Source organism: Ciconia boyciana, chromosome 1 (assembly GCF_034638445.1).
Source record: "Ciconia boyciana chromosome 1, ASM3463844v1, whole genome shotgun sequence".
Classification (NCBI taxonomy): Eukaryota; Metazoa; Chordata; class Aves; order Ciconiiformes; family Ciconiidae; genus Ciconia; species Ciconia boyciana.
This window is the reverse complement of record NC_132934.1, coordinates 80,780,425-80,805,739: the sequence shown is the minus strand read 5'-3', so window position 1 is coordinate 80,805,739 and position 25,315 is coordinate 80,780,425. Positions and strand designations below refer to the sequence as shown.

Genomic DNA, 25,315 nt, shown 5'->3' with positions numbered 1-25,315 from the left:
TGGTAATAGGTATGGGATCCTCCAGAGGGACAGTGGAGAAATGGATTGAAACATAAATGTGAAAATTCTTGCACCCTGCCCTGGAGATTGAGCACAGGCATCCTCAGAGGTCACCTGAAAGGAGTTTCGCTACTGTGAAGCTGGAATGTTAATGGTTTAGAGATGTACAGGCCAGGATGTCTAAAGTACCTCAGGTTTTCTGCAGGTGTTCAGATCAGTTTTTGAAATTAGAGAACTGTAATGCAGCCAGAATAGAAGGGATTTTGGTAATGGAAAGTGTTTGCTTGTTTATTTTTATGGAGAAATGCTATTATGCTTGAATATAAAACATTATCTGTTAAAATTCTAGGGAAAAAATAATTCTGATATTTTAAATTTATATTATCTTGATTTTTTGGTGGCTTTCTTTTGGTGTGAAGAATTCTTAAATCTCATAGCTATAATCTGGCTTTGGATTTGAATGCTAGTATTAGTTGAAAAATAAATAAAGGCAGACTGAGGATATCCTGGTTGTGATAAAGGATGTGAATTTAAAGCTAATCTTTTTTGGTCATTTTACTGTTAATTTTTATTTCAAGTGAGTTTAGTCTTTGTCTGAAATGCATATTATCCTGAAGCAGGAGCTTTTTTGTCATTGTTAGTACAAAACTGGATAGATTGTCTATGAATTTTCATGTGTGTGTTCCATTTCAGAGTTCAGTAGCCCCTTTTGTAATGCCTGCTTTAACGTGTTTATTATTTGTTTCCTTTATCTTCACAAAGTATTTCACAGGCCTCTTCAACAGAATAAGAATAGAACAAAGGTGAATGTATTTAAATTGGATCTACGTTTCCTTCAGGCAGTAGAAAACTCTTTACTATAACAAGTTTTTATTGTAATTGCACCTCTGATTGCCATGATGATACTGTAAATAGTTGTATTTAGGAAATCGTGATACACAGCACAGATGGAATTTAATTTCTGTGGAAACTGCTTGTTTTCTCTCTCTTTTTCTCTTCCCACCTTCCTTCTCTGCTGTCCCCTTCTGCACTTCCTTCCCAGCCAACTAAACATAGTAGAGATGGTGACATTTTAAATGTCAATCGCCATCAAGGTTTTTAAGGCAAGTTTGTGTGATTATATGCCTGGCGCAGGGAAGATCATTAAAGTTAGTGTGTGCTTAGTGCCATCTAGTATGTAGACAATTTGCATGTCACTGAAGCCCTAGAGATGTCTCCTGAACGAGTAGCATGACTCCTTACCCTCATCTCTCACTTTCTCATCATCTCTGGTGTCTCTTTTTAATGAGACTAATGATACAAGTACAGCAGTTTGAAGGAACTGAGCAGCTTAGTGAAGGATAATAGGATGTAGTGCTTTTTGCTGTTGTATCACTTGTTCCACTCAAGCCTGGGCTACTCAAGCCTGGGCTGATAATGTAGAGGCTGAAGGCAATTGCCACCAAAGAGCTGTCAGGTCGTGTCAGTCCAGTTACACCTGCAGTGCCGTACCTGGTACCCAGGTCAATGGCTTTATTAGCCAGGCCAAAAATGTGGAGACCTGGCTGCTCCCCAACCCCACGTGGGTGCTTGTGAAACACCACGTAGGTGGGAAGCACCTGCTCTTGTCAGCTGTGCACAGCAGTTGAGTACTACGGGTGACATTCTGGTCCCCTTCGTGCACCTGGCTGTATTTAATAAATGATCAATCAAGGCGGAAGTTGGGACCCCTCTTCTCACCCGCCAAAACCAGAGCTCTGCAGTTCCTAACACAGATCACCCTAAAGCATAACTGCTTCATGGCAGCCATCAGAAGGACATTTCTTGCTCACTCTCCCCTTCCTTTCCCTGTTTTTTAGTGCATTGGCTCTCCAGCCCCCGCCCCCCCCCCCCATTATGCTGTGGTGGCTTGTTTAGTGCAGCTCAGTCACTGCTTCTGTGCTGACACACATCGTGTGGCTGCCGTTCAGCAAGGCTGATGGCATGGCCTGTGGAGTATGTTCAGAGGGGAAAAAAAAGTCCTACTGGTTTTGCTGATTGGAAGTAAGCTATCACCTTGTAATGGCTTGCTGGAAACAAGGGCTATGGAGTGCATGTTACTGGTAATACTCATCTTAATGAGAGGCAAGAAATACATACTGTTGTATTTGGGCCCAAAGCCATTTTCATGTGACGGTACCTTATATCTGCTGAGGAAAATTATACAAGTTTAAGAGTAATCACTTCAAGGCTGTGGCTGACGGTGCAGTAAAATGAAGTGCTCCTGAATCTCTGCAGATAAGGGCTGGTTTAAATAAGGGTCACAGTTCACCTTATGCATTGTCATATGAATAGATGGTTGTCCAAAAGTTGGGCACGTCTAACAATGTCTATAGTACTCAAAGATTTATTCCCACCAGGAATGGTGGGTACTAATAGCATTTAAAAATCCTGTGGTGTTTTTTTTTTGTTTTTGTTTGCTTGTGGGTTGGGGGGGGGGGGGGTGTTGTTTGGTTGTTTTTTTTTTAAAGTGAATTGCAAGATAGTCAGAATGCTTCAGAAAAACGTGGCTTGCCTCATGCATGGGAACACTGTCTTTGGTGCAGGTTTGGTCATAGTGAGAGCTTTGGACTTTTATTGCTTCTGTCCCATATGACAAATGTCATAAATTTGTCATAAAGACTTAGATAGTCTCCAAGCCTGCTATAAACTAAAATTATTCAAATCTGAAGGCATTTAGGGTTTGGGGGTGGGGTTAGTAAAAACGTTTGCAGAATTAGAATTCCTTTATACTTGGTACGGGAGTGTGGCTTCACTGTTTGGCTGGTAGGTTTCAGCTGTAGATTATATTACAATATTCTTTTGTAATATATTACAAAATATATATTTTTATAATATATATTATAAAATTATACAAAATATATATGATATATATGATATATATATTTTTATAATATATTACAATAGTCTTTTGTAAGATGCTTAGTTGGTGCATTTAATTAGAAGCAAATATATACCTGACTCCAGACAGAGATAAGAAAGAAAAGATAGTATGTCCTACTTTTGCGTGCAAAATATCAAGAAATAGAAAATTTTGCTTGGTATAGAATTGGAACACTAGAGTGACAAGTAAGGGAATGTATGTGTTTTTCTGAGGAGCAGAAAAAAATAGAAGCTTTAAAGATAATGCATCTTTTTCCAGAAGCTAAGGTAAAAGAGCAGTAATGACTGCAGTCTCTTTGTACTTGGTATCATTGGCAGAAGACACCTTCAAGTTTCTTGCTTTAATATACTCTTCTATCATATTTTAACAGAAAATATTTGGAAAATAGGAGTATTTTTGTCCTCTACTAAACCACATCAGTTACTGACTTCTTCGCAAGAGTGATGCATGCCGTGTGGGGGTGTTTTCTCAGTAAATATACAGATGATGACTCTCTTGCCTGCAAGAAGAAAATTGGGAGGCTGGTGCTCACAGTGTAACTATACTTGAAGGGGTAGTAGAGCTGTGTGTCAATCCCTTACGCTTTCAGGCCAGGAGAGGGATGGTGATCTCCACTGTTCAGTGGGAGCTTGTGTACATGCCAACGCATGTGCACCCACATAGTTACGAAGAAAGGAGGTGGGAAGAAGCGCTTGTGTAAATGGTACTTGTGTGGCCCTGCTTTGAGCAGGGTGTTGGTCCAGATGACCTCCAGGGTCCTCTCCATCCTAGGTTTTTTCTATGGTTCTGAATAAAATACCCATAAGAATCGAGCTACTTAATTCCAGTTCTGAGGAACCTGGGTACAGATAATTAGTTTCTACATCACAAGAACCTGGAAAAACTGTCTTCAGTAATGTTTGTGCTGCATTTTTGTGATGGCTAATGAGCATGTGTTTGTATATATACATAAAATACATGGGTATACTCTTTAATTTTGTTTATGAACCTGGAGACAGGTGGTGACCTAGTTTGCTCAGAAATGATACCATTATCATGGCAGAAGATCAGTACAACTCTGTTTAATGGCACTGCTTATAATAAAAACAATAGCTTAATAATTATCATAATAATGAACCATGAAAAGTAACTTCAAGGTTTTCTGTATAGTGAAACTATTTGCCATTAGAGTATTCTTGATGGTTCAAAAGAGCGAAACTGGAAGAGATGAATGGACTGCTAATTGACCAAATGCTGTCTTGGTTTGAAATCTGCTGAGGCTGAAAATGACGGAGATCATAAATCAGCAAGTAGCAGTCAGACTTGCATAAAATCAGCTGGTATTCTCCCCACTTGCGCATGGTGACATAGAGCCCCGCAGGTATTGAATATTAAAAGGATGCTAAGAAATAGCCACAGACCTAAGTAAGGATTTCGGTTGGCATCTCTTGGCCATCTCAGCATCAGTAGGCAGCCTGGAAACAGGACTCCTGTGTTGTTCCCCCATATCATTCCCCAAACTGGGTGCACTATATTTGTTCCCCATATAATAAATAGAAAGTTTTGATCAACGGTACTTGCACTGTAAAACTTCTTTTCACAAAAGCTATGTTCAAACAAAACCATAGCGTGAATCGTGTTTGAGCATTCATTTTGTTCCCTGTACTCTATTAGGCAAGCAGTGGTTAAAGGCTCCCTTCCACATCCTTTTGCTTTGACGCTGTTTGGGGACATGTTGTACTGGACTGACTGGAACACACATTCGATCTTGGCCTGCAGCAAGTACTCTGGGGACAACCTGCGTGAAATACATTCCAACATCTTCTCTCCCATGGATATCCATGCTTTCAGCCAAAAGAGGCAGCCAAATGGTAAGCTGTCTTGCTTTCTTTTTTTAACTGCAACTTGGAACTGATTTGCAAAAATCTTAATTAGTCTTTCTGTATAGCAGTGGGTGGCTTCACTCGCGTCATGATGCAATTTTTCCAAGGCAGAAATTGGGAAAAGACCCAAAGAGAAACAAAATATTCTCTACGTTGTTTTTTTTTAAGTGCAAAAAAACATCTCTTGCTTTTTCTTCTGCCTGCCACATTTATCCTGTTGTCGTATTCTTTTTTCTGTTTCATGTGCCATAACTTTAGGCAACATGGTATTTTTATTTTTTCCAAGTAGTAGTTCCTGAATGGAAAGTAGTGTTAATTTGGCTGATGATATTAAGCAAGACTAGCTCTGTGTAATAACCACTGTCTTAACCATTGTGTTAATTTACTGTGTTTGCATTTCATTTTTGTATATACAACCTACTATACATTCAGCATCAACATGCTGAATAGTTTGTGAAAATGAGAAGGGCAGAGCTGAAACAAGGCTCTCATTTAGAGCTAAGTGCTACTTCCCCAAGAAAGGAAACGTTCAACATCCATGCATTTTGTTACCATAAATACCCCGCTACTCAACACTTGGAATTAATTTTTCCTTGTTCCGTGTTTATCATTTCCTTCTTTAATGTGTGTTGCTGCCACCGATTCTACCACTCAAATGCCGTATGTGTCTTAACACATGAGATGAGGTCATTCGTTATCAGAAGCATTAATCTGTGTGATTTATGTTTAACAGCTACAAACCCATGTGGAATTAATAATGGTGGCTGCTCCCACTTGTGTTTGATGTCTCCTACCAAGCCCTCTTATCAGTGTGCATGTCCCACTGGTGTGAAACTTCTTGAGAATGGAAAGACCTGCAAAGATGGTAGGCTTTGTTTTTAAAAATCCTTTTAGATTAAGCACAAAGTAGTTTTTGGAGGGAAAAGGGTTCTTCCAGCTTCACTACAGAATGCATATTAGGGGTGGCAGATTGTGAAATCATGCATGCTTTTGCAATACAGATAAAAGTGATTGGAAAATGCCCTCTACTTTTCAAAAAAGAAAGAGGCTCATGGCTGAAGAGCAGGTTACCTCCAGTTACAAAATTTAGGTTGCAATTCTGTCTCTGTCACTAATTCCCTGCAAGTTTTTTGGGGGCTCTGTTGTTCCCTTTTCTTAGAGAAAATTATACCTACCTCCTCTGTTGTCTCTAAAATGTTTCTAACATTTTTCAGGAATTAGTATTTGTCTGATAGGATTGTACAATGAAAACAATTCTTTTTTTTTTATTATTTTTTTTTTTTTTAAGATCTTATGTCTGTTTATACACACATACACCTGGAATCTCTTTTAGGCACCTACATCTGTATATAGGAACTGAAAAGAATGGCATCGTTTTTAGAGGTGTTGAAAGTGTTTCAGCCTTAAAACCCAAGGTATGATTGAGGCTTAGGGCTGCTAGCACTCACCCCAAACTGCTTTTAGTAAGTGTCTCATTGTAGGCTAACGTATATGATTTTAAGTTGTTACATTTTGTAAGTATAGGTCTTCTGACGTTGTGCTGTGGTTGCTGTAGTACATTAACAGGATCAAAATAAACACTGGGAGATAGTTAACTTGCTCATAAATAACCATCATTTATGCAGATCATCTCTCTATGACAAAGGTAAATGGAGGAAGAAACAGAAAGATACAGCAGAATTTGCTGCAAATAGGCTAAATAAAATGTATAGAGAAATAAAATGTATAGAGAAATAATTTTTGTTAAATTGTCATTTTATATTTTAAAAATTCTTCTAGGCTTGTCAGCTACTGTTCAGTGTTTTCTTTAATTTCATGCTATTTCATGCTCTCTGTTGATTATTTTTGTGTGGCTATTTGTGTCTGTGTGAACTTTGTTAAAATAAATTGCTGCTTTTATGTGGAAAAACTCAAAAGCAGCTCCCAAATTAGCCTTGCAGGATTGTTTGTAAGAACTTAACAATACATGCACAAGATGTTTTTCTTCCATTTCTGCCAGTACAAGGATCAAGCTTTAATAATACTGGTCTGGGTTGGTCATATTTGGTCAGAATGTGACACATTCACGTGCTTTTTTAAAAATACTTGATACACACGGATAAACTCCTTTGAGGCAGCAGTTAGCTGAAGTAGTTCTTGCCCATTGCAGGCATGTTTCCAAAAGCAGAGCTGCTCAGAAAGTCCGTGTGGGGGATGGGGAGTGGTGAAGGTTTGGTCACTTGCCAAGCAGAGGTGGAAAGGTAAGGCAGCAGAGGCTGAAGGACTAAGGACAACAGTTGGAACAAGCCCTGGAGAGATCAAGAGAGACAAATTGCTTCCCTTTGACTTACTGCTGATAGGAAAAGGGCCAGGGACTTCAGGCAAGAGGGGCTGTATCTTTTTGCTCCCTGCGTGCTGTGTCCCAAGGAACAGGTCGTTGTATCACAGAAGCTCCCGGTTCCCTGCTCAGGTTCAGCCCCACATCCTCATGGAGGCAACCTACCACACAGGTTAACTGCCCTGTGCCGAAGTGCTGAATGGCGCCTTTCTAGTGTATCAAAGTAAATTACCAAAGACAAGTAGAGGAATGGTATTTAAGAAAGGCAAACAAACAAACAAACAAAAACCCCAACCTTATTAAAAGGACTTTAACTTCTCATGCAGAAATACTCAAAATCATCAGTTCACTTTTTCAGCCATTCCTTACGTTTCAGAATTTATAGCTGTTGCTCTTTTATCCCACTCCCTGAACACATGAGAAGCTAAATTGTATGTTCCCAGTCAGCCATAAAGTATATTTGGCTCACAAAATATAGCTCCCATTTTATCAGAAATTTTGTTAACCAATTTACTACAACATGTTGTCCATCTGTATGCAGAAAACTTTATACAAGAACATTGATTTATCTTATGCTTGTTAATATAATGTTTTATTTTTAACCACCATTCTGCTGTTGCATCTTTCCAAAACACTGTCCCTCCCTTTTGAAGAAGAAAAATGGAGGGGGGGGAATTGAGTCCGTGTTTATTTAGCTCAGTAAGTGTTGCATACTACTGCTTCTTGGACTTAGAAACGAGTTAGCACATAACCCAAGTGAAACAACCTGCTCAAGCTATGCACCAGATCCATTGGTTTCACTTAACTTCAATGATCCTGTGCAGAGCTAATTTCTGGGAGGAGCGTGAGGAAGCTTCAGGTTCAGCATTTAGAGCTGAGCTTACCCCAAAATAATGAAATATTTTTGACTGTTTTTTTCACTCCTCTCACTGAAGAGAGGTGCGGGTAGTAGGCTTAAGGCTTTTGCAAGCAACCTACAACTTTCCAGACCTCTTCAAGGCAGAGATTCACTGGAATTTCTTCTCATAGTTGCGAAGGCTGCAATTATTGATTAGGGGAAGGAAGGAGAGCATGGCAGTCGAACAGAGCCAGACTAGTCACAGATTTTGAGATGTAAATCTGTACATGTTTGTGTATTGACTTCCTTTCTTAGGCTGCTCAGTGACCCTGAGGAAGTAAATTTATTTTCCTTTTCCAGGTGTGCGGGGGGGTCTGTTGTGGGTTTTGGGTTGGTTTTTTTTCCCTTTGTACTTGCCTGTTTACTATATCTGCCTTGAAAGTAGAGCTGAACCCTGAGCACTGAACATTTTTATCTTGGATCGTCTCAGTATATATCTATTATGCTGCAATAGACTGAAACGCTGAGTGATTAAATCTCCGTTTGCAATTACAACATATATATGACTTTTGGGAAAGGAAGGAGGGGGAATGACTTACAGGTGAAGAAAGGTGAAAGATGAGGCTAAGAGTTTCTCTTCTTTAAGACTGTTTTGTCTTAGCAGTAGACTAAAATCAGACTGGTTCCTAAACCAAATTGTTTCATGCTGAAAGGAGCCTCTTTGAGGAGAGAACTTCATTTAATGCTGTGCTGATGAGGGCACCGGGCTGGACTGGAAAGATTTTGATGGGTGAATTTGGAGTGCATGTTTGTGGTGTTTGCAGTGCTTTGGCACTGACAGATGATCCTTGCAGCCAAAGGTGAGGCTGGCTTACCCTCCCTGAGCAGTTTCCATGACAACCTAGCATTTTTGAATAATCTTGGTTTATAGGAAATCTTTTCCTCCCTCCCCTTTCTCCTGGTGTTAGTGTCTCTGGTTTTTGTAGTTTTTTTTTCATCACACCTTAGAGGAGTTTTACCATTTCTTGTGAGACCTATGAATATAACAGCCTCCCCCCCCCTCATTTAGAAACACTTCTCCATAGTGTTTCAGGAAAGGGTGGTAACTTGGAATAAAATTAGGTATTTTTCTGATAATACTGGCTGGTTGTTCATGTCTTAGTTTCTATTCCTCTTACAAAACAAAACAGTTATTTAACTGAGCTGTGGGCTTGTAGCAAGCTCTTAGCTCCCCCATTGTCTAGGTGAAAGTTTGTAAATCCCTGTCCCTCAAAGAGAAGAGAGGCAGAAAAAGCAGTTTTCATGGCCAGCTATTACTCAGTCAGTAACGTCTGAAGTGAAAAGTCATGTCTGAGCACCCAGGCATTTCTACCAGGGAGCTTTTACCTACTGTCATCGTATTCTTGGTAATTTACTGTCTCTTCTGCAGGACATATTGGGATTTCTCTTTTTCAGTATTATACGCACTGCTGTTCTGATTTTGGCAGTGCTATGTTTAAATGACCTGTTTGATACTCATTTTTATAAGAAAATTTACGTATGTTTTATGAGTTTGTCATTTGAGTTACATTCTTATTAGTGCTTGAAGATCTCTCCTGTCCATGTGGTCAGCTTCTGTCTTTGCCTGTAGTGAATTTTACTTATTTCCTGCATTTGCTACTATCAATACGGATGTGTGGTTTGTACTGAGAAAACCAATGGTGACTGCAGCTGAGCAAGGAGATGCGAATTTCCCCATGAAGAAAAAGCACTGCTTTGGACTTCCATTTCAACCTTGCTTTGGCCATTCTGTTCTCTTCCAGGAAAAGAGTTTTTATTTTGCTCATGGACGCTCACATCCTATTTCCTTTGTAGGCCTGGGAGCAGTAATCAGAAATTTGCACTTCTTTTGCAATTTAGGGCTGCCCAGTGGGAAACTTGCTTTGTCGGGAATAGCCAGAATCCTGATTTGACTGCACAGATCAAGCTGTTAAATTAACACTCTAATTCTTTCATTTCTTCTAAAGGAAAGAAGAAAATATATGATTAATTTCAGATACATGTCCTTTTGCCTTTGTAGTTTTAAGGTTGAGCTTGTCTAGGTGAAAAAATCTTGTTTGTATTGTTGTATCAGGGGCTCTCTGACAATAGCGATTTTACAAGTGGGGAAGGACATTTAGGAAAGAAATAGTTTAGTCAAATGTGTGGTGATTCTATTGAGGATGTATCTGAGAAATCAAGATTATTAATACAGAGAATGCATTATACATCTCCTAGGTCTAGCACTTCTTATGTATGAATTCCTGAGCATGTGTCTGTGTAGCTGTATTAGCCTCAGCAACCACTGATGGTTTTTAAGTTCAGTAGCTTACAAATGACTGAGGCCTGTATATCATTGAGAAGATGTAATTAATTGTAAAGGTTAGCAGGGCATTAGACATTGAACTTTAAAGCTATGCCATTGCATGTATCTGCATGCTTACTCTGTTTCCCCTTTTCTCCCCCTTCCCTTAATTTCAGCTAGCACATAGATTTAAATTATTTTGATTTTTAATAGTGACTTTTTGAGGAAAGTATTAGTTCCAGGACTAATGTAATGCACCATCCATGAGCTTGTAATCCCAGCTTTCAAAGTGCTTAATAAAAGTAGGCTAAAGCTCTCAAAAATAAGAGTCTGGAGTAAAGCTTTTATGTCCATATTTAGACACCTTAAGTAAGACACTTGATTTTAGAAAAATTGCAGTCTATCCTGAATACCCCATGACTTGAGGTACTGCTAAAAAGAATCTTGAACTTGGTCCCAATTTGAATAGTTTGGGAGGGTTTTTTAAAAAATAAGTTATAGGTTGCTAAGATCACTTAGGATTGTGTGGGAGATCAGCAAGGGGGGTAAGAAGAAGGACCTGACTTGAAATACAGGACAGCCATATGCATACTCTGCCTGCAAGTGTTTGCATGGGAACTTTGCCCACCGTGGTTTGAAGGCTATGAGCGCACACCCCAGCATACCTGGTGGTCTGTGCCCTCAAACCCGGCACCGTATGCAAGATGCACTTTTGTCTGCAGGCATACTTGTGTTGGGTGCAGTAAAGATCACCCGTAGTTAGAGAGGAGACAGCAGTGTGGACAGTAAACTCTGCTCCAGGTCCCCTGTGTGTTCATCTAGGCCGCTTCATCCTTGTATGTGCAGACCAAGGTGTCTAGAGGAAGAACTGCCTCAGGTCTGCATATGCATGCTGAGGTCAGAGCTCTGGTTGCAGCCTCAATGCAACTTTTGAAAGTGTTTGAGCCAGTTGAGGTTTGAGATGTTTTTTATGTTCGTGGCTCATTCCAGTCTCCCAGTAAGTGCTGATAAATTGAAAAGAAAAAAAAGTTATGCTGGCATGCAACCTGCATTGTCTTTTCCTGCACTTTCATTATTTTTTTGAAATATGATTCCATAACCATGATGTTCTCTATCATGCTCATCATTAGAGGTAGGGTTTCTCTTGGAGGGGCAGAGTGAAGAAGTCTGGAGATCTGCTGTCACATTTTGGCTTTTGCATCATAACTGGTCTTTGGAATAGAAGTGAACAAAATTGACTGATTCTGTTGTCCTGAGTACGTTGAGCAGTCTTCTGAGTGAGGGGTGATCAGTGCCTACCTAGCCGGGTAAACTTTGTACAGCTGGTGTTTGCCACAAGTGCAAATTGTTTGTTTTAGTTTTGAGACCGCCTTTTTTTCTTGACTGCTATCAAGGTGGTAAAGGGATCAGTCCACAAATGTGCCCAGCTCTTGCATTTGCTATTTTTGCTATTGTCAGGACAAGCCTTTGAAGGCATTCAGAGTGGTCTTTCCCTCAGCCTACCTTGAGGTGAGATGCTTCTCTGCTACTCAGTTTCTTTTTCCTGAACAGAATGACTGGTGATCTAACTAAGCAGCTGAGGTGTCGGTTTGCAAATGGGTGGGTAATAGCTCTAAAGTAAGCTTTAAACTTTTTATTGCTTGATTGGAGGGGTGGGGGTAGTGTTTTAGTTGGGGCTGGAATGTTAGCCAAGCCCCCAGAATAAAGACCATGAAATTCTTAGCTCAGGGATCCAGACTGCAGCATGGGTTAGCAGAAAGCCAGTCATTTCCTGATGCTGAATTAAAGCTTAGACACAGTGGGTTATTTGACTGAACAACAGTGTTGCAATCGAAAGCAGGATACTGAGGCTGTTGAAATGAGTGGTCTTTGAGAAGAATTGGAAGGTCAATTGGTCAATTTTAAGGGTGAGTTTCAGCAAAGGCATTGTTGTACTCAGCTGAGTCTTTCTGGGGACCTGGCATTGGTTCTTCAAAATGACTGTCAACTTCAGCTAGAGCACACAAATTATTTTTAAATTATGCCTTACACTTTTTCTGTATATGGTTGACTATATATAGCTTTCTAACTCTTTAGAAATCTGAGGTTAGTGTGTTTGCTCAACCTTAATTTTACTAGATAATGCAAAAAAAAGTATTATTGTTTGAGTTTTTAAATATGGTTTTCACAGTTTTGTTTAAAAGGTAAGTTGGATAAATGACCATGTAGTTGGTAAGAAAGTACTAGAGATTTCTTTCTTACTTGAACCTAAATAGTTGGGGTTAGTTATGTATTAATACTTTATATGACCATGATGCAGCTGAATGCTTGGATCGTGATGCTGAATTATTTGATATATTTAGTAGCAACAAATACAGATGTACATATAAACTTCTGTGACAAGATTAGTTGCTTCTGTAATTATAAAAAAATCTTACTAACGTGCCTATGTAGCTATGTCACATGCTTTACATTATTTTGAAGGATGCACAGACATGTAATTACAGGCTCCCCCTTCCTGATATTAATTAATGCATAAGAGTTATTCAGTAGAAGAACAATTGAGTAGTGTGTACATGTGTTTCTGAACAAAAGGTGTTTTAGGACAGAGGATCCCAAAGCTGATCTTAATTCGTTCTGGTCTACCAATCAGGAACACTTGTAATAATATTCTCAACTCCGGTTTTTGAAAGGTGCTGTTTCTTGCAGCACTGTGAAGGTGTCTTAGATGTTTTTAATGTGTTAAATTTGCTGTAAATGAACCAATGGCTGTTTTGGCATCTCTCCAAAGTTTGGCATGCAGTGAGGTTTCATCTAGCACCAACAACAATTACTGACTTTTTTAAAAAGAAATTTGGCATCAGACACCAAAATTCTTTTTTCATCAGCGACCTACTTGCTTTAGTTGTTGCCCTTTTAGTCTTCTAGCCCTTATTTATACCTCTATAAGATCAAGATCAAGACTTGGACAGAACGTGGCTTGGTGATGGCTCTTTTTCACTGCAATCTTGATGCATTTATTTTCCTAAACCTTCCCCACTCTCCCTCCTCCCCCCTTCTTCTGTCCTCACATCTACATCAGTCCCTGCCAAACCCTTTTCTCTCACTGTTTGAGGAGAGCCATTGCAACACACTTTCCCTCCGTTTAGGATGCGCACATTTTTCACCTTAGCTCAGGCTTCCCTGAGGCCTGAGCTGCTCTTATCTCCCTGAGACTCCAAACTGATAAGCCAATTTAATTGGAATGGGGTGTGGTGGTTGTTTATCCTTCATTACACTGAAATCTAGTCACATAGAATAGAAAATGAAATGAGAATGAACTAGAATAGACAATAAGTACATCTGTCATTGATAGATGCCCAGCACGTGTACCATTAAACAGCTTGTGTTGCCCTATGTGAAAACATCTTCCACAGTGCAAGCTGATCTTAGTTATTTATTGTGATTCTGACTTTTGACCTAAAAGCCAGCAAGGCTTTTGTATGCTTCAGCTCAAAATGACTTAATAAGACACACTGTTATTTATCTTCATGTATTCAATAAGCTTGTTCTCAACAAATATGGAAGAAGCTGACAGCCCTCCTGCTTCGCGTGGTCGCTAGACACTTGTCACTTCCCAAATCTGATTCCTCTGATAGGAGTTTCTCAAAGGAGATTTACTTGTGGCATTCTGTGTTACATTTTTCCCCTTCTGAGGGTGTTGTTGAAACATGCAGCTTGTTTGTCATGGTTGTCCCCTATACCAACAAAGCAAACAGTCAGTAAATTATTTATATAATTAATTTTTCATCTAAGAGGCTGCAGGCCATCTGTTGATTTGCATAAAATAGCTGCATAGTCACTGCGTGTCTATTTCAGTACATTTGGAGGGAATGGTATGGATAGAAAACTTGTCCAACATAATACATTCTGGACAAAGAAATGACCACTGAATTTTCTTTATAAACACATCTGACTTGTTCTGCAGAAGAATAACCTCACATTTGAAGCCTTTGAGTGGAACTCTGTGCTGGTGCCCATCAGTTTGGTTAGGTCCTGTGAAATCAAGGTGGCTAGACTAGCTTGTACCAAATGGTGCAGACTCAGGTTCACTATTTACAGACTTACTGTACAGTGTTTGTAAGATGGTTGTGTTTTTGCCTTGTTCATGTAGGTGCCACTGAACTGCTGCTTCTAGCCCGCCGGACAGATTTGAGGCGAATTTCCTTAGACACCCCAGATTTTACAGACATCGTTTTGCCACTGGAGGACATCCGTCATGCCATTGCCATTGACTTTGATCCTCTGGAAGGCTACATCTATTGGACTGATGATGAAGTTAGGGCCATCCGCCGCTCGTTCATCGATGGGTCAGGTAGTCAGTTTGTTGTCACAGCACAGATTGCACATCCTGATGGCATTGCTGTGGACTGGGTTGCCCGAAATCTGTATTGGACTGACACTGGCACAGACCGTATTGAAGTTACAAGGCTTAATGGGACCATGAGAAAGATCTTGATATCAGAAGACCTGGAAGAACCCAGAGCTATTGTGCTGGATCCCATGGTTGGGTGAGCAGCTGTTCATGAGCATTTTTTGAAATATTAGTCATGTAAAGAAGACCTCTGTCTACCTGTATGCAGATGCAATGATAAACTGAGTCTTCAAAATGAAAATACTGGGATTGTTTGAAAGTTAAGGCTCTGAGGCACAGGGCCTACTGCTTCCCTTTGCCTGACTAGTCATCTAATGTGTCTTTAGGTTTTATTCTCCTGTTTAAAAATATCTTTGGGGACTGTGTTGACCTGTTCATTTATTGTAGCTAGTAGCCCTGGTTATGTTGTCTTGCTGAGCAGACTGATATAGGAGTTTTGTGTAAAGGGACAATGTGTTTACATGTCAGTGCTTTCTGAATGGTTTGGGCATCCTTATGTAAGAAATATACTTGGCTTAGAAATTTAGTTTTCTGTGTGCAATGTGGTTTCAGGGAACAGTAGTCCAGAAGATGCTATGTGAATATTGAAAATTTGGGTTAATAAGAGTTTTTAAGATTTTGTTTCCTTTGCAGGTACATGTACTGGACTGACTGGGGAGAAATCCCAAAGATTGAGAGGGCAGCATTAGATGGCTCAGACAGAATTGTGCTGGTGAATACCTCGCTTGGCTGGCCAAATGGACTGGCACTGGATTATGCAGAAAGCAAAATATACTGGGGAGATGCCAAAACGGACAAAATAGAGGTTTGTAATTGCACTTGCATTTTTAATTCCATGGAGTTATAGAATGTAGTTACTCTACTTATCTAGGAGTTTAAATTCTGATATAGCCCAACAGGGCAATGGGATAATGGTTGATTTGTGCTTTCAGAAACAATTCCGTTTCTCCTCTGTCTTTGGGTAAGTTACTTGCTATTCTTCCTCCATTTTTCTGTGTGTAAAATTGAAATTATATCTATGTAGTAGATCCCTCTTTTTAAGAATTTATGATAAGGATTTGTTAAACAAATAAATTCTTAGGTTATCAGGGAAAAAAGCTTTTTATTGGGAGTAATGTTTATAGGTTAAAAAAATGTATCTTTCATTCTTTGCGCTGCTCAGCTTAGATGCTAGTAGAACATATTTTAAAGAAATAAATCTCATTTCACATATAACTATTTGTACTTCCACTAATCCTCTATGCTTTGCATCTCCGTTTGTTTTATTAGGGTTCCAGTGAGGGGATAGATTTTTGTTTCTTTCTGGTATGTTCTGCTGAAACTTTTAATTGAAAACAAAAATGCTGGTTTTATTCTCTCCCACATTGAAAATCTTGTGTTTATTTTGCTATATAACATTTATGGAACAAATTTGACATTTATTATCTCTTTGTCAGTCTTTGAGAAAATAGTATTGTTTAGTATTTGTTCAGTTTACTATCAAAAGGCAGAAGTTTATGTGGAAGCAGGAGACTTGGCTGCTACGTGGTGCATAGTAGCACCATCTACCTTTGCTATATCCTGGTAGATTTACCTTTCTTTTGATGAATTATAGCTTTCCTTAGTGAATCCTTACCATTGCAAATAATTTTCAGCACTTATCATATTAGGCACAATATCTTCTCTAGCCTTATGAAATTGTTTTATTTAGTTATAACTTCAAATAAGTTGATGTGAAGTCATAGTCTTGCACTGGAAGGTCACATAACTGTTTGTTCTCCTTCAGAGTCAAAGTAACTCCAGTCCTGCAAGGTGAGTTGCTTTGAAGCACTGCTTGGGAGAGCCTCAGGGAGCACGGTTTTCTTTGTCCTTAAAAAAAGATTTATAGTCTATAATTCACCTAACATTATACCAGCTCTGAGAAAAGAGGGGGAAAAAGAGTCTTAGCTATGCTTAGAGATTTATTTATAACAGATTGAGCACTTCAGCCCTGATACTGTCTTGGACTTGAATGTATTTTGCAAAAGGAAACTTAGGCATTCTCCACTCTCATGCTTGCCAAAACATTGAGACTTTTTCATGCACTTCAGTCTTACTCAGGCCACGGTTCCATGTTCATTAATAATGATTCTGTTCAGTGCTGGATCAGTTTGTGGTAGAAATTTTCATCTAGATCAGGCATGAGCTCACTGCTGCAATTCTGTCAAACTGGCTAGAACACATGATATAATGTTTATGCCAATGTTACAATGTCTGTGACAGGACAGAAGATATCTGATCTGGCACGAAGTCTGCTGGGACAATTTCCATTTCATTGTTTTTAAACCAGTGTGAGCCAGCAGAATGAGTTTGTTCCAGGTTGTCATGTAACATCTATGCAGGGCATCAGAAGATTTATCATCTTAAGGTTTCAGAATTACTAGTTATTTTTTTCCTATGAGGCTTCAAGTGTTAGAGTTATGATTTTACTGCTTCTGCTTTTTATAAAAAGTTAACATTTGTTAACTCTTACCAATGTGCAGAAAATCTTGAAAAAGCCTGGCTAAAAACTTTAAAGCAACCGAGAAGAAATTCCCCCACAGTTTTTCTTTGGTATTTTTGGATTTTGGTTTTGTTTGAGGATTTGGTGTCTTTTTTTTTTTTTAATTGCAGAAGGTGTTAATTAGGGGTATGTGACAGAGATCTAAAAAATCAAGAAAATTATGTATAAGGTGACCAGGACTTCCCCCCCATACACCTTTTTTTGATAGAAGAAGTTGGCATTTGTAAATGATACTGGCAGGTGATGGGTGCAGAACAAACAAAAGCAGATGGTTCTTCAAACAGTGTGTGGTAAGTTGTGGAAATGGTTGTGCATCTTAAAAGCTTACACATGTTACTGGGAAGACTGGGTAAGTCTGTGGAAGGGAATTCCACTGCAGTTTACTAGAAAATAGAATTGCATTCTGAACCACAAATCACTGAACTGTAAATTGCTGTAGAATGAAAAAGGCTTCTTGAAAAGTTTCAGTATGTATTTTCTTTATTATACTGCCCTGTAAGTGTAAGTTTTGATTATTCTCTGAGGCAGGGTGCTGGGATGGGTGGACCTTTGGATTGAACCCATACAGCCTCTCTCTTTTCCTGTGTTGAGACCATTCTAATCCTTGAAGGTTTGGGGAGTCTTTATTCCGTTAGCTTGTTGCATTAGCTTTGGGAAAAACTTCATGTTCTTCCTTAGACGTAATATTGCTGCTTGCTAACTGCACTTCAGAAGGGCAGAAATGGGTTGAAAATCGATGACTCTGATAGTGATAGATCAGAGTGCAAGTTCAGTACAGCTTCTGTAATTAGTAAAGAATGGAAAGGCTCTATAGGATGAAGAGGGGGTGTTCATCCAAGAGAATGGTTCAGTCTGAAGTAGATTCCCCTCCCCCCCGCAATGTGCTAGGTAATGCAAATATAATGGTGAGTCTCTTTACTGATGAATCTTAGTGAATTTTCCCCAGGATCTTGTGTGGCCTCTCTGTAATCTTTTGTGAGAGATTGGCTTTGTTATGATGGGCTACAGAAATCTCAGGCTGTAATCTAACTCTGTGATAGCTAAAATATTACTAACATTTCAAGTCGTCCCTTTTCCTCCCGCTGCCTTTCTCTCCTATGGCAACCATGAATCCTGAGGAGATTTGTAACACTTTCCTTGCCCTTCCCATCCATTTTTTATATCAGTTTAGAAGATGCTTTGACCTTCAGTAAATGTTTTAAACCTACATTTGGAGAAAGGACAAAGACGATATTTGTGACACCATCAAAAGATGAAACTTGGAATTGGTCATGAAGACATCAGAATATATGCCTGGTCCCTGCTTTGCTTGTATGTGTTTGTATGTATTTGGGAGGAGGGGTGAAAGCAGGAGAAACATGTTTGTGTACTTGCAGTCTATTGCCTTTAAGTAGTTTTTCATATATGATTTTACATACATGCTTTTTTCCTTTTTTTTCTAGTATGTGGAATTCCTCAGAACTATTATTTAATTGCAGCACTACCAAAATGAATATTTCTTGCAAGCTATATTTCTGGTTTGTTTGTGCTACATATGAGCTTTTATTATTTATTTTTTACACACTGATTCATGCTATGCTGTTCTGGAGCCCCCAGAGGATAATAAAGCATCAGCAGGGGTTAATGGAGACTGGTAGGGGGTACAGCAGGGAGCTTTTGTTCCCATTTTATCTGGCAGCCTGCAGCAGGCAGAAGCAGGCTGTGGCTCAACAGCTTCGTCATTTATCTCGGTCAGGTTTCACTGCTGATAAACTTCTATTGAAATGGATGGCTGCTATTGTGCTTACCAGTAGGGAAGATTTCTCATTGACTTGCTACAGGTTTAAAGCATTTTCCTGCCGTGCTATGAGGTTAAAAATGTATGATCTGCTCTGTTGAATTGGTCTTATGTTTTCCTGCTCAAGTGAATATTTGTCTTCTGAGCACGTACACTACCTGTTTTAAGGCATAAGTTGGATTTAAAATGGTCAGAAAAGCTCATATTGATAAAGCAATGATAAATGGCTGTGTGCATGTGTGGATGTGTGCGTTAAGAGGAAATAATGATGATATGGCTGATTTTTCACAGTTTTTCAGTCTTTGCTTCATTTTTCTTTATTCATCTTCCTTCCTATTCTCCATTCTCAGAGCTAGAGATGACACCCACTTACACCTACTAGTGGTAAGCTTAAAGAAAGGACACTCTGCCTCCTATACAGATTCAACCATTATCTAGTGATTTTTGAGTGCAGCTCTAACTTGAAGTGTTTCTGCATTCCTAAATCTATTAGCTGTGCCTGGCATTACTGTCTCTAATCCTCATGATTAATATGGAAAGTCTTATATCCTGCTGTTTTTCAGCATAAGTACACACAAGTCTTCAGAACCCAGCCTTGTCGGACAACAGAAAGCGGATGCTGCTAAGACTTTTCTGAGCACAAAAATCTTGAACAGAGAGGACCTCTTTGTGTTTGACCCAGGAGCTAATAGCTTGGCATCTAGAGAATGCTCTAATTCATATTCTAATCCTGAAATTGCAGTGCTACATTTTCCTCCGATGACAACTCCCTCAATTTTACCGCCACCCTAATAAGGAAATTTTGTTTTCCAAGCATTCACCATTTACTTTCCGACTGAGAAATTTTGTCTCATAGCATTGGTCTTTGTATTCTGAAATGCTGATGACTTGTAAGCCTGATTACTGATCCTACCTCATCCACCTTTAGTTTGAAGCACAGGTTTGAAAATTGAGAAGCAGAAACCATTGAATTCCTAGCCGTTGAACACAGCTGCTTTTGTGTACTTCCATTAAGCTTTTGCAGGTATGAGAAGTAAGGTAGTTGAAACAAATATTTGAAGTTGCTTTTCTGTTTAATTTTGGCCACAATTCATTGTCCAACTGGTTTGGATAGTTGTGGCACTTGGGAACTTCTTTCAGCAAAGAACAACAAATAGGTGCTGCAGAGGGTAGGGGCAGATCCCTCTCCTCCATCCCAGTTTCAGAAATTTAAAGCTTTCTTTGTCAGAGAATTTCCAGCTATTTCTTAAGGCCTGCTAGGCCTGCATTAAGAAAAATTATAGGTTTTTTAAATTAGTAGTAGAGTAAGGGCTTATTAAAAAAAAAAAAAAAAAAAACAAAACCCAAAACAAAACAAAAAAAAAACCCCCAAAACCAAACAACAATTAGTTTATACTTTGTATAATTTCCATTTGGGAGGTTACTTTTGAACTTCTGAATGAACTTAGGGAAGAATTAAATTTCGTGATGCAGACCAAGATAGGAAAACTATATAACAAAGCAAACAAATGACAGCTGTAGACTACATATTAGTAAAGTCTCTTGACTGCGAAGAGCCGGATACAAGAATTTGAGTGGCCTCTTATCTGTGGACCCCAAATGTTGAGTCAGGACCTCCTGGCATTGTAAGCTTGTTATTATTTAAAAAAAAAAAAAAAAATTAAAAAGTTTAATACCTTTTTTACTTTGGCTTTTGAGCATGGAGCTACAGAATTGTCACTTAGGCATGTACCTTTTGCAGCTGTTCAAAGCATTTTAATGTAAAAGTAAAAAAGAAGAAACATTTAAAACATCCATGCCAGTTTCAATTCAGGAACATTAAACATTCAAGTTTTTATTGCCTTTGATAAATAGAGAATATCTAAATAAAACTGAAATGTGAAAAGTTTGATTATTGAGACACCCATTACAAACCACTTGTGCTGATGACTTCTCAGAGAAGTCCTGAGGGATCTACTATCAACAGGCTGTCATCCTTAATGGAACAGGGAGAGGTTCCCAGCACCTCACAAAAGAAAGAGGATACCGAGGGATGTTTTTGGGTAGATACAGCCAGCACTCTTGTCCAGGACTAACCTGACTCTGTGATCTGGGTACCAGGCATGGTATTTTTCTAAGTAGTGAAATTACTGCCCTAAAAATTATGTGATATTACAGAAGACTTGGTCATTCAGTTTTAAAATGGTTCTTGTGTGGATGAAATGGATCTGCATTTCTCCCTGTAATCTGTGGGTGGTTTTCATCTAATGAGATGTAGAGATCTTCAGCTCAGTATGTTGCCTTTACAGAAAATGTCAGAAATCAGCACTTCTGCATTGTGGCTTGCTTTACTCTAAAGTAAATGTTTAGAATAGATTGGATGAGTCCTACCATAAAAGCACCTATTCTTTTCTGTTAAGTCTAAGGAGAGCCTGGAGTGGCCATGTCAGAGACAGATGCCCACACTCAAGACACATTTGAGCTGGCTTCTACAACCTTTTTGCACATTATTGTTAATAGTAAAAGTGTACCTTTCTCAGATCTGGTTGTTGCTTAGGTCTGTGCAGCTTGACTGGGACTTTCCATGACGGAAATTCAGAGATGTTTCTTACAAGCTTTGCTTACAGATAGGCAGTCCCGTTTTGCTAATGATAGCTCTGTAAACCTCATGGCTCCCAATGGCCTGGCATGGAGCTGATTGAAGTACAAGCTTTGGATCCCACTAATGTGTTATACATGCTTCCTAGATTTTTCCCATCGGAGTTAGGAAATTGCATTTCAGTTTATGCTGTTGTCTCATCTAGAAAGTAACAAGCCTCTACTGGCAGTCAGTATTGGTTACCTAAGGGAAAACACAAAAATCCCTCAAACTAAAATAACCAGAGCCATCATCTGACCTCCCTGAGTCTGACATACTTAAAATAATATTTGAAGGTAAGCTGCGGAGTGATGTGAAGAGATACTGAGCTATCTTCTGCGTTTCTGATTCAGCTGAGTGCTGTTTGTCAGTCTGCTATTACCCCTTACCCTCCAATGCTGGGGCTTTTTTTTTTTTTCTTCTCCCAAGCTTAGTTGCATTACCGTACAAAAAAGATTGTTCTGTTCTTGGACCTGGGCTTCTTCAGAAGCATTCACATGACCTTGTGATCCCTTTCAATAATTATTCAGCTTTCTTCACACAGGCTTTTTATTTCACTCTGGGATTTTGTAGTCCTAACCTAAACTTTTTTTCTGATACCACTCATGATGTAACTTTGCAAAGGTCTGTGAGAAAAGGATTGTAGGAAAGTTAATACCTTTTATTAAGCAGATAAATACATATGGTGGAAAAACAAGCTTTTGGACATGCAGAGACCCTTGGAAGTGATTTAGCGAAGGGAGCAGTTGAATCAACTTAATAGCTCATTGCCACCAAAAGTAGAAAGTATCCCAGAGCCACCCCCCCCAGATCTGCACTGGCTGAGTCACTCATTGGACTGTTCCACGAACCACTTGGACTTGCCAAAACAGCAGAAAACTTTCCACATTTTTTTCCCTCTACAAAAAAATAAATTATAGTTGCTTAGGGAGGAGTCTGGAAAGCACCAAGTTGAGTAGAGAACAAATTAAAAATAAGAAATTCCTGGGGCAAGGTACTGAAAGAAAGTACCTTGGGAAGGACGAGGAGAGAACAGAGGCTTTTGCCCATGTGCAAAAGCATTAGAAGTTGTGTTGCCAAACTCAGTCTTGTAAAACTGTCCCCCAAACCACTGTGGGGGTTCAGGTTGGTCTTGGCTAGTCTCCTTTACTTCCTGCAAAGCGTGTGTATGGTTGCTCATAGGACTTAGTTCACAAATGTTAAGTTGCAAAATGACAGTAATTAGATTCCTTTGTTACCCCTATAGCCTATGCCCACATAACAGAACACCGTCTGACTGTTGCCACTCCACCTTATGTATTAATGTACCAAAATTAATTTCCATTGCCAAGCATCTTTATTCACCCATTTTACCACTGGATCTTCGCAGAGGAGCCTCTTTTTTTCCTGTGAAAAACCTGTCTTCTCATCCCGTTCATCATTTCAGCTCAATTTTTTGTCTTAGCCTGTTCTTTACAAAGGCAAGGGTTTTTTTGTATTGCATGAGATTGCCTAGGAGATGTCGTATTTGATTGTCACAATGGTTATGAACTCCTTTCCCTGCCTGCTTGTCACTTCACCTGACTTGAGCCGTTTCATTGAAAACCCAACCAATTGTTTCTAAAATTAAATTCCATCACTGAGAAAACAGTTATGTTGTGGCATTGATTGATCAGCAAGCTAGGAAAGTTGTCCTATTGTGAAAGAAATGAGCTTATAACAGTGTCTGTAGCATGATAGAAAGGACTATTTATGAAGTTAATCTCTATTCTGTTTTTACATATTTATCTTCACTGCAGTCCTATTAGGAATATTATCCATGCTCAGGAAAAATATATTTTGAATTCTTTGGAAAAATGATTAGAGCTCAAAAGGAAATTGAGGGTGCTGGGGAACTGTTAAATTAGAAATTGGTAATGGCTATTATAAAACAATTAACAGTAAGAAATTGTAGAGTTGGCTGGAGGCATTTGGTTTCTGAAGCAAATACAAAGGGTTCCAGGTAACCCTTCGGCTGATTTCTCAGGATTTCACTGCAGTGAAGAGATGGCTTCCCCTTTCATATCTAAAACATTTCTTAACATTTTGGAATTGAGGGAAAATACTGTTAACAGTAAGTTAATGACAATGTGTCATGGTTTAACCCCAGTCAGCAACACACAGCCTCTCACTCATCCTCCCACTCCCCCACCCCCTGGTGGGATGGGGGAGAGAATTGGGGGCGAGAAAAAGTAAAACCCATGGGTTGAGATAAAGACAGTTTAATAGGACAGCAGAGGAAGAGAAAACAATAATAATTATAATAATGATAAAGGAATATACAAAACAAGTGATGCACAATGCAATTGCTCACCACCCACCGACCGATGCCCAACCTGTCCCCGAGCAGCAATCACTGCCCCCCTGGCCAGCTCCCCCCAGTTTATATACTGAGCATGACGTCATATGGTATGGAATAGCCCTTTGGCCACTTTGGGTCAGCTGTCCTGGCTGTGCTCCCTCCCAGCTTCTTGTGCACCTGGCAGAGGATAGGAAGCTGAAAAGTCCTTGACTAGTACAAGCACTGTTTAGCAACAACTAAAACATCAGTGTGTTATCAACATTATTCCCATACTAAATCCAAAACACAGCACTATACCAGCTACTAGGAAGAAAATTAACTCTATCCCAGCCGAAACCAGGACACACTGCCAGAATAATTGTCTCAAGTTGAGTTTAAAGTTTTGATTGCTCAGTCAAAGAGAGCCTAGTTGATCAGGATTGTTTTTTTAGAGGGGAAGACTAATACAACTGGAAATTTAGATAAGATGTCCCCTTTTTCCTCTCTTAGAGCTGCTGGTTTATAGTAGATACATGTGTTAATTCTATTATATTACTGCAGCCATAACAGTAAAATCAATCTGTTTTGTTCTGTTTATGTTGCTTAAAGAAGCAAGTTGAAAATACATAGTTCTCAAACCCAGTCTGAAAAAATGCTAATGTAATGTTCAGAAGGCATTCTAGTTATCTTTTAGAGTTATTTTTGAGAGATGCTGCCCCGGTTTTCTTTTTCTCCTTAACCAAATAAATTTAATGAGTTAGTGTTGTTTTTCACTTGTCTGATGTAGTAGGATTCATGTACATTTAGGTGGAAGATGAACAGTCATATCCTTAATTAGCAGTGTCATGAACTGAGTCAATATGTGTTGCATCATGCAAACAGCACGTGTAAGTATTGTTGGATAATCAGGGCTGAAGTAACTAAGCCTAAACCTTGAATATTCTTAAACTATTTCACGTATAATACAGGCCTTGTTCAAGATCTTTTTCCATGGTATGTTGAAATATCTGGGATATATGTATTGAATTCAGTATTTCACAGCTGTCTTACAGTAATATTTCTTTGCAGTCATCTTATGCAGATGAGTGTTAATGATCAAACTCATGAGAAATTCACTTTTTCACCTCGTTTGGTTTTTTAGTTGTATCTATTCCTAGAGTGCATTAGCATGACCCATGTTGAAATTGTGAAGGTGGTAATGCTTTCTGATGTTGTTCCGCTGTCTTTCAAACTATTGCAAGAAACCCAGCTTGTCATTAGAATGACTCAAGAGTTTAAGGTCTCCTCAGGAAGAGTTTACCTTTCTTTCTGTGACATTTCTCTGCCAAATGGCTGGGTTTTTTTCATGCAGTAAGGTAAACCATAACTATATGTATCTGAGAATATATTTCAACATGTACCAAGGAAACAACAAGCTAGTGTGTTCTGCATTTGTGGGACACGTGACATGCAAAGCATTGCCACCA

The 25,315-nt window shown here is 39.1% G+C and overlaps 1 protein-coding gene across 4 annotated transcripts in view; it reads left to right on the top strand.

The window, feature by feature from the left end:
• Positions 1–25,315, top strand: part of LRP6 (LDL receptor related protein 6) — a 130,578-nt gene that overhangs the window by 66,044 nt on the left and 39,219 nt on the right. For all 4 annotated transcript variants that reach the window (XM_072876662.1, XM_072876638.1, XM_072876648.1 and 1 more), the window contains 4 exons: positions 4,556–4,752; positions 5,498–5,629; positions 14,375–14,771; positions 15,269–15,440. In XM_072876662.1, coding sequence (XP_072732763.1) covers positions 4,556–4,752; positions 5,498–5,629; positions 14,375–14,771; positions 15,269–15,440 — 898 coding nt within the window. The remainder of the gene's footprint in view (positions 1–4,555; positions 4,753–5,497; positions 5,630–14,374; positions 14,772–15,268; positions 15,441–25,315) is intronic.